Genomic DNA, 9613 nt, shown 5'->3' on the forward strand with positions numbered 1-9613 from the left:
GTGAGGGTCGGAGAACGTCTACGATGGTGAAGGTCGGAGAACGTCTACTTTGGTGAGGGTCGGAGAATGTCTACGTTGGTGAGGATTGGAGAACGTTTACTAATGTGGAGGTTGGAGAAAGTACGTTGGTCAAGGTCGAAGAACGTCTACGTTGGTGAGGGTCGGAGAACGTCTACGTTGGTGAGGGTCGGAGAACGTTTACGTTAATGAAGGTCTGAGAAACTACGTTGGTGACTGTTGGAGAACATTTACGTTAGTGAAGGTCGGAAAAAGTATGTTGGTGAAGGGTGAAGAACATCTACGTTGGTGAGGGTCGGAGAACGTCTACGTTAGTGAAGGTCGGAGAACATTACGTTAGTGATGGTTGGAGAACGTCTACGTTAGAGAGGGTCAGAGAACATCTACGTTGGTGAGGGTCGGAGAACATTAAGGAACCTGAACGCAGCACCCATATCTGGTTTAGTCAAACTGTAGTTTCCCATTTCAGCAAGCTATTGTGAAATGTGTGTGTGTATTTCTGTGGGAATGTGTATGTGTGTATTATTCACCACCTCCTTCCTCCTCTGTGTCGGCATGTTAAGAAATCCTGGAAAACGCAAACGCCTCACTTCACTGAGTGTTTCCTCATCGAGCAGAAGTTTGTGAACGGATAAGTTACAGACTGAGACACACCTGAGACAGGTGACAATGATCAGTAACAATAATCAATGCTCATCAACAATCATAACAGGTCACCACCTTCGGTCCTGGTTCTGCTGGTTCCGCTGGGTTCGTGTGAAAGGCAGCAGGAAGTTCTTCAAACACCTGAACTGACTCAGTCCGCCTCCGGTGTCGAAATAAAGGTGTGACGTCACGTGGCGCGCCTCGTAAAACTCGCGCAGGCTCTCCTGTTGCGTCTGAACTGCTAAGTTCCTTCTCCACACCGCACGTCCCGCATCTTGGCGTGACGCAGGAGGTTGAGGAACTTCGTCACACCCCGGGATGACTCCGGTGTCAGTCAGCGGAAAACCCCGCAGCGCAAAATGCATAAAAAGTCCGAAGGGTCGCAAATGGAAGCTCAAGGAGAATCTGCGCAGCTTCACGGCGGACACACACTGACACACGGAGACCCACAGCCGCCCTGACCGACATGGACACCCGCATAGGTACGTCTGGAGGGGCCCCTAAAATCAGCAGAAATATGCATATGGGGTCTGGTGGAGGCGGGATTCTCAGAGCTAAACAGAATTCCATAAAAACACTGCAGCTCACCTGAGCACGGCTCACCTGAGGCTCAGCAGGTACGGCGGGTACCCGGGGTCTGTATGGAGGGTTGTTAGTGTCAGTTAGTGTCTGCAGGTCCTCTCAGGTGATTTTAAAAAGTTTTACATTTCTTCAGTTTTACTAGGCTGCAGCTGTCTACACGTTCAACAATTGTAAACTGAGCCAGGTGTTCCACATCTGTAAACTGAGCCAGGTGTTAAACATCTGTAAACTGAGCCAGGTGTTAAACAACTGTAAACTGAGCAAGGTGTTAAACATCTGTAAACTGAGCAAGGTGTTAAACATCTGTAAACTGAGCAAGGTGTTCCACATCTGTAAACTGAGCCAGGTGTCACGTGTCGTTCTCCTCCTCCAGCCATCGCCCTGCTGCACTGCTTCCTGTTTACAACTTTGGTCCAATCAGCTCCCGTCAGCTCGCCGTCCGCCCTCCCCCCGGCCTTCAGAGAGGCGGCGGAGCGAGCGAAGACGCTGGTGGAGAAGATCTTGGGAGACATCCCCGCCGTGCACGCAGCCGCCATCACCACCGAGGTAAACAGACGTCTGATTGGCCGCTGTCAGCTTCTTCTTCTTCTTCTTCTTGTGTTGATAACGACGTTGTGTCCTCCTCAGGGTTTGACCCTCAGCGGCTCCATGCAGACCTCCAACCTGCAGATGATGGTGACATCACTGGGAATTCCCCCCGCCCCCGTCCTCAAACCGCTGTCCGAGCGCTTCTCACTGGTCAGTCTGCAGTCTGGAGGCGGGGCTTCTTGTCTGGGTTCTCCTGGTTCTCTTGATTCTTCGGGCTCTCCTGGTTCTCTTGGTTCTTCGGGTCCTTTGGGTTCTTCACGTTCTCCTGATTCTTTGGGTTCTTTGGGTTCTGCTGATTCTTCGGGCTCTCCTGGTTCTCCTGGTTCTCTTGGTTCTTCGGGTTCTCCAGGTTTTCCAGGTTCTCCTCTGTCTGTCTCAGAAGTTCCAGACGCTCAGTTCTGGTCTCACAGTTCTTGGGTTGGTTCTCTACTGTCCAGTCTCGTTCCGTGCGAGGTGGTCATGTGACGAGTTTGCGTGTCGGCCCCTGTAGGACACGTGTGTGCAGCGTATGTTGGCGGGCGGTCAGCTGTACCAGGGGCTGCTGGGAGTTCTGTCGGACCGACTCGGCGGACTGAAGGACCTAAGAGCTGACCTGAGGGACCTGCTGACCCATATCACCAAGGTAACGCTCACCTGATGTGACATCACAGTGGAGACGCCCCCTCAGCGGCTCTGATCTCTGGTCATGTGATGTGCGGGATTTGTCTGTGATTGGCTGACAGCTGTCCGTGTGTTTCAGATGAAGGAGGCGGCTCAGCTCAGCAGTCCAGACCAGAACCAGATTCTGGACCTGGACCCTCTCGATGATACCTTCAAGCTGCAGGTGGCGGCTCACGTGACGCTGACGCGCCTGCGCTCCTTCTGTCACGACCTGATCCGCAGCCTGAGAGCCGCCGCCGCCTACAGGCTGTGAGTCGCAGGCACACGCTAAGCCCCGCCCACCAGGGGACAGTGGAGACAGACCTGCTCATGGGGACCTCCTCTTCCTCCTCTTCCTCTTTTCACAGTAAAAGTTTCACCATTAGGGGCGGAGCTGCAGCTCTTATTGTGAAGCAGCTGCAGGAAATTAAGACGTGTTGTTGGTTTTCACTGAAACGACACGTGAACAGTTTCTGCAGCTCGTCTGTGAACGCTGCTGGAGGAAACGGGAAGCAGGAAGCAGGAAACATGAAGCAGGAAACATGAAGCAGGAAACATAAAGCAGGAAACATGAAGCAGGAAATTGCTTTCTAAACAGACATATATTTTGAAAAGGCCGGTGTTTCTTGACAGGAAGAGTTCAGAAGAAGAACGTCTGCTGGTTATTTATTGTGCTTTTATTTATGGAAGTTATTTATTGATTATTTATTGATGTTTGTTTTTGTGAATGTCTCGACCTTCATCACAAGTGATGTTTTGGGACATACATTTATTTTCTTTGTAATATGGTATTTATGTCTATGTTTCAAAATAAAATGATATTTATATCTTTATATTTCAAAATAAAATGATGTTTTGTCTTTATATTTCAAAATTAAACGATATTTATGGGTTTAGATTTCTAAATAAAATGATGAGGTCACCTGATAAAAATTAAAGGAGAACATTTAGTGGACAAACTGATCCGTTTATTGGAGAAATGCAGCTGCAGGTTCAACAAGAATCAAAATGATCCGTAAATCAAAACTACATTCATCAGTTTAATAAGCTGAAACAGAAAAATAACCTTTGTCCTTTGAGGGCTTCCGTAGTTTTAAACTTCCTGTCTTCTTCTGCTCTCACAGAAACAGAGATTGTTTGTTGTGGTGAAGCTTCACTCGGACAGAAATCTGCTCGTCTTTCTGCTTCAAACTGGGAAACCTGAACCCCCGTCCTCCCTTCGGCCTCCCCTTTGCCTCCCCTGCACTCCCCTCCAGCCCCCCCTCCACCCCAACCCCCACCCCGTCCAACCCCCCAGTCCGCCCCTCTGCCTTTCCCTGCTGGCGGTGCTCAGTTCCTGCGCTGCTCCTGGTCTTTCCTCCGTTGTTTCTCTTTCTGTTTCTCCATCTTGTCCAAAGCTTTTCTCTCCTTCTCGGCTGCCGTTTGGACGTCTTTGATGCGACGCTTCAGAGCGCTGCGATCGGACGAACTGAGCACGCCCAGACCCTGCAGAGGACAAGAGGACATCCGAGGTTACACCGGGAGGATGCTGGTACTTCCTCTGCCCACTAAACATGCCCCTCATCCTCACCTTCAGCTTGCTGCCATCCATATGCAACAGCTGCTGTCCGTCAATGTCTCTTGCACTGAATTCTGGGACGTACTGCTCCATGTTGAGTTCTCTGAGCCACTGACAGACCTCCTGAGTCGTCCAGGAGGACACCAGAGAGGAGGCTTCATCACAGGGCTGGGGGGGATAAGAGGGGAGGGGGCACAGCAAATCACAGTTGTGAGATAAAGAAGTGTGAAGTGTGAAAGAAATGTGTTGTTGTTATCGGTGTTTTTTTTAACGGTGTTGATGTTATCGGTGTTGTTAACGGTGTTGTTGTTATCTGTGTTTTTTAACAGTGTTGTTGTTAACGGTGTTGTTGTTGTCAGTGTTTTTTCTAAATGGTGTTGTTATCTGTGTTGTTGTTATCATTGTTGTTTTAACATTGTTGTTGTTAACAGTGCTGTTTTAACGGTGTTGTTGTTAACGGTGTTGTTGTTGTCAGTGTTTTTTTAATGGTGTTGTTATCGGTGTTGTTGTTGTTATCATTGTTGTTTTAACATTGTTGTTGTTAACAGTGCTGTTTTAACGGTGTTGTTGTTAACGGTGTTATTGTTAATGATGTTGTTGTTAATGGTGTTGATATTTGGTGTTGTTACCTCGTCGGAGGACTGCGACAGCGTGTGGTACGGATGGGAGGATCTGGAGGAGAAGGAGTCGACAGGAGGGGAGATGGAGGAGGAGGTGTGAGGAGGAGAAAACTCCTCACTGAGAGCCGACTCCTGCAGGAGGAGGAGGAGGAGGACGAAGAGGAAGAGGAAGAGGAGACAGATCAGGTTTCACTTTGTCTTCTTCTCATGTCTGAACCGTGATAGTGAACTGAAGATGTCTTCAATCCACTGATGTCCTCAGTGAATTTATAGTTTAGATTTCATCAGACTGACAACAAGAAGCAGCTCTGAATAAAACAAAGCTGTGAACATTTCAAAATAAAGAGTCTCTACAGAAGATTGAAATCATGTCCACACTCAGCTGTGATAAAGGACCAGTCTGGTGTTCCTCAGAGCTCAGTGTTTGGTCCCCTCATGTTTCCATCGTACCTCAGACATTATGTTTTACCTCAGACACCTCACGCACACACACACACACACACACACACACACACACACACACACACACACACACACACACACACACACACACACTGAAGCCCATTAGAGCCATTAGCAGCTGATGAAACTTTAATGGATCTCTGTCTCTGAGCGTTGATGGTAAAAAGAGAGTCATAAAGTGAAGAGATAAAACAGAACACACACACACACACACACACAGATGAGAGGAGAGGAGTCACATGATCACTCAGCTGTGGTTTGTTCTGTGTTACACGAGCTGCTCCTCCTATAAACATGAAGACAGAAATCTCTGGTTTAAATGATGAAGACCCGAGACTCCTCCCCCTCAGAGCTGCTGACATGCCAGTAAATGCTGTTCTGCGTTGAAGCTGTAACCCGCTGCAGCATTGCCACCTGCTCCTGTCACCTGTCACCTGACACCTGACCACATTCAGATGATGTGATGAACGAGTGGCGGTGCGGGAGGATGAAGAGTGGGCGTGGTACCTGGGAGTGGGACTTGCGGGGTCTCGGGGAGGTCAGCGGGGGGAGTTTTGGGGAGCACGGGGGGGTCACGGAGGAGGACAGAGACCCTCGTCCTTCAGTGAACCAGGAGAAGGAGACGAAGGACCCGGAGGACCGAGACGGACTCTCGGACGTCTCTCTGAGGACGAAGGACAGCGTGAGGACAGGAAACACTTTGATCCTGTTGAAGTGGAACTTTCAGAATAAAAGCTGAGCGTGAAGGACCCACCTGCTGCCCACAGAGAGACGGTTGGATTTCTCTTTCCTCACTCGGATGTATGAACGCCGGAGAGTCACCCTGAGACACAACACACCTGTTCAGGAGACACACTTTGTGTGTGTGTGTGTGTGTGTGTGTGTGTGAGTGTGAGTGTGTGTGTGTGTGTGTGTGTGTCTCACCCCAGGTCCAGGAAGCGTCTCTTAGTTTTCTTGTCAAAGACGACGGTTGGACTGCCGGGATCAGCTGGACTGGAATCTCTACTGGTATCAGAGACCAACACTGACACACACACACACACACACACACACACACACACACACACACACACACAGGTGTGAACAGGTGTTTACAAGTGTGCACAGGTGTGAACAGGTGTGTGTGTACCTTCACTGTCGGGCCTCCTGTTCCTCCTCATGTAGACAGGTGAGCAGTCGGAGGAGGGGTAGGATTTAGACAGCGAGCTGCTGGGCGCCACCAAAGGCTCCTGAGACGTCGCATTGGTCAGCTGACGGTACCGCCCCCGTGGGGGAGCAGCGATTGACGCGCCTCCGTCGTCCGGAGAGCGACGCACCTGAGAAATCAAAATGATCGCTGTTTTGTTTTGTTTTTTTTCTTTCTCCAAGATGAAAACCTGTCCTGAGCTCTGATTAGTCTCACCAGCGGCGCATCGAAGGAGAAGGCGGGGCTTCGATTCGACAGCAGTGACTCAGGAGAGGGGGAGGAGCCTCGCATTGCCAGGTGGAGAGGTGAGCGGGCGGAGTGTGACGGACTGTCCTGATATCACACATGCACACACAATTTAATGTTGATCATAAATCCTGTAAATATGTTTCTCATGTAAAACTGTTTTATTTACCCGCTGCCACAGATTGACTACATTACCCAGCATGCCTCTTCTCTGACCTCCTTCCTGTCAAGGCTGTCGTCGCCCTCCGTCGAGCTCACACTGTCACGGTAACGGGACCTGGAGGGGCGGTGCCTCCGCGCCTTGACAGACAGCTGGGCTCGTCCTTTCTGGATGCTGTTGTCCAGCAATTCCGTCTCTGGGATCGCCGTGTTCAGGTCTGAGACACACACAGGATGGTGGGAGATGACCTCTGACCCCCTGATGACCCAGCATGCAGGTTCGGTTTTTAAACACACAGCCGTCTGTCCACCAAGTCTCAACCCTCAAACGTCCCTTTGGAGGTCTGTCCTAAAGTCAGGACCAGAGACAACGTCCACACAGGTCAGAAATGTCCTCACAACCAGGAGGAACAAAAGAGGGAAACCTTCTTGTTGACTCTTATTTCGTAAACCAACATGAATCACGGTGACGTGGTTGAGAAGTCATGTGACTGTCTGACAGACACGCCCACCGTGTTCCTCTGAAAAGTTTCAACATTCATGGAAGGAAATATTCGTCGTCATCTTTTCATTCAACTCGTTACCACGACAACGTGCGTAGTACACCCGTCTGTCCCGTAGAGGACACCTCCCACTCTGACGTCATCAAGTGCGTGCATGTTCTGAATGCAACGCTGACACGTCGCCCCCGGTGGACGGAGCGGTGAACTGCAGCCTCCATTTTACCCTATGTTCACCACCAGAGGGCTCCGCCCCCCCCACCCACCCCATGCTGCTGCAGCCATGTCCTCTTCTTCTGTTGCAGGATGAGCTCCCCCTGCTGGTCATGTAGTGAAATTACATCTACGGCAGTAAATTAAACAGTGAACACATCGCGGTAACTTCCTGTTTAACGTTTCCTGTGTGTGTGTGTGTGTGTGTGTGTGTGTGTGTGTGTGTGTGTGTGTGTGTGTGTGTGTGACACTCACCGAACACGCTGTCCGTATCGTCCAGGCTAGCAGACATGTCTCAGCAGTTACTGTTCAGACACAAACAGGAAGTGTTCGAATTTAAAGGAGCTGTCCGTCTGTTCGTCAACAAACTTTCTTCACAATAAAAATGAGAATTAAAACAAAATAAAAAGTCAATTTATCAGAATGAATCAGAAGCTGATTGATCGTCTCTGATCCGGAGCAAACTGGTCGACGTTCGCGAAAATGTGCTGTAACGTTATCATCGTTAGCGGCCAGTGAAACACAAAAGTTGTTGCCATGACAACAGTCGATGCGATAAGTTTTGGCGGAGCTGTAAAAACACAGACTGTCTATAAAAGAGTTCGTAGCTTCCGGGTCTGAAAAACGAGGCCGATGCAGAAGTGCCTGAAGCTGCAATACCACCGAGCGCCACTAGAGGTCGGCTCCAAAAAGCCTCCGGCTCCATAGACTCCCATTCAACTTCTCTCATTAAATACAAAGTCAATAAAATGTCTCCAGCAGTTATCTCGGTGTTGTTCGCTAAAGTCGCTCCTTCTTATTAGTTTTCTGGAGGTCCATCTGAAAATAATCCCTCATTCATTAGAAAAGAAGATTCAAGAAGACCTGTTTTTTGGGGGGGGCGTGTCTGTTTGATTGACAGGCCTGTGGTGCAGTCAGGCTACAGGTATCAGTGGGCGGGACGTAGTATCGTCAAGGTTTCCAATCAGATCGAGTAAGTGTTGTGTATCGTTGTGTATCGTTGTGTATCGTTGTGTATCGTTGTGTATCGTTGTGTATTGTTGTGTATCGTTGTGTATCGTTGTGTATCGTGTAGTTTCCTGAACAACATTGGCAGCTTCTGAACCAGCAGATTGATGTGAGCTTCTCAGACTGGGTGGAGATGCTCTCACACACACACACACACACACACACACACACACACACACACACACACACACACACACACACGCACAGGAAAATGCAGCGTCAGAGGTAGAGGAGGAGGATGTTTGATGGAGGATGAAGATGACAGCGAGGTGGAGGCCGAGCAGACGCAGGGTTGGAGGGGGGGCTGAGACATCAGGCAGGTAAACAACAACAACAACAACATGAACAACAACAGAGACAGATGAACTCACCTCTCTGCGTCTGTCTGCCGTCATGTCAGCAGCCGGTCCAGCGAGGACCGCGACTCCCAGAGTTCCACGGGGCTTCGCTCCGGACAAGGCGACCGTCTGGGCTGCAGCCGAGGATTGTGGGAGCTGTAGTTTCCTCGTGAGAGCGCGCAGGCTGCTGCAAGAGTCTGCTGACAGCTGGAAGAACGAACGATCAGCAGCGAACTGCAGCTTCCATCTGAACGGCTGTTCCAAGGACAGGCTGAGGGAGGAGTGGGGGGGGGAGGAGGAAGAGGAGGGGGAGGAGAGGGACTGTGCAGGGAGGAGAAGGAGGGGGAGGATTGGACCGAGCAGACGGAAGGATGGAGGAACATGAAGAATGTAAAACATCCACAGATCAATAAAACATGATGCAGAAAAACACAAATAACAACAATAAACACGACGAAGAGGAGAATATTCATGAAGATGTGATGATGTCAGAAGGATAAAATCAAATAATTGTGAAGCAGACTGTTTCCTGATGTGTTGACGAGTCTGTTCCACACTCTGACAGCAGGTGGCAGCAGAGCGCCGAGTCCGACGGTAGTTCCAGGTGTTGTCTCCGTTCAAACCCTCTGAAGCTGCAGGTTTTATAACAATAAATATTTGTAATGTCATGGAAGAAAGAAATCATTCTGGGAAATACCATCCAAAGCTGCAGGTTTTACGAACTGACAAACTCCTGCGTGAAAAGGTGAGATTAAAAACACGTCGTTTTAAACACACTGCGCCGCATGTACGCGTCACACCGTTGTCCGTGAACCCCGCATGATTGCACCACCTGCGGATGGCCACCAGAG

At 49.7% G+C, this 9613-nt stretch overlaps 2 protein-coding genes across 5 annotated transcripts; one reads left to right on the top strand and one right to left on the bottom strand.

Annotated features, from left to right (window-relative positions):
* Window positions 1-931: 931 nt before the first annotated feature.
* Window positions 932-3250, top strand: LOC138207783 (granulocyte colony-stimulating factor-like). The gene is made up of 5 exons (XM_069165287.1): window positions 932-1145; window positions 1619-1791; window positions 1873-1983; window positions 2324-2455; window positions 2573-3250. The coding sequence occupies exons 1-5, from the start codon at window positions 1130-1132 to the stop codon at window positions 2744-2746; spliced, it is 606 nt and encodes a 201-aa protein (XP_069021388.1). The 5' UTR covers window positions 932-1129; the 3' UTR covers window positions 2747-3250.
* Window positions 3251-3801: 551 nt separating this feature from the next.
* Window positions 3802-9509, bottom strand: samd14 (sterile alpha motif domain containing 14). Of its 4 annotated transcripts, none has more exons than XM_069165283.1 (11): window positions 8796-9509; window positions 7672-7721; window positions 6749-6921; window positions 6515-6631; window positions 6242-6428; window positions 6037-6136; window positions 5867-5935; window positions 5620-5776; window positions 4660-4782; window positions 4043-4198; window positions 3802-3957 (listed from the first exon to the last, which is right to left on the bottom strand). In XM_069165283.1, exons 2-11 carry the CDS (start codon window positions 7706-7708, stop codon window positions 3802-3804), a joined length of 1275 nt encoding a protein of 424 aa, XP_069021384.1. In that variant the 5' UTR covers window positions 7709-7721; window positions 8796-9509. The 4 variants fall into 4 exon arrangements, with proteins under 4 accessions (XP_069021384.1, XP_069021383.1, XP_069021385.1 ...); XM_069165282.1 differs by having other exon boundaries at window positions 6740-6921; window positions 8796-9508; XM_069165284.1 differs by having other exon boundaries at window positions 6761-6921; window positions 8796-9504.
* Window positions 9510-9613: the final 104 nt, after the last annotated feature.

This window comes from Embiotoca jacksoni, unplaced genomic scaffold, assembly GCF_022577435.1.
Source record: "Embiotoca jacksoni isolate LCO1_2020_lvr unplaced genomic scaffold, fEmbJac1.0.p SCAF_34, whole genome shotgun sequence".
NCBI lineage: Eukaryota > Metazoa > Chordata > Actinopteri > Embiotocidae > Embiotoca > Embiotoca jacksoni.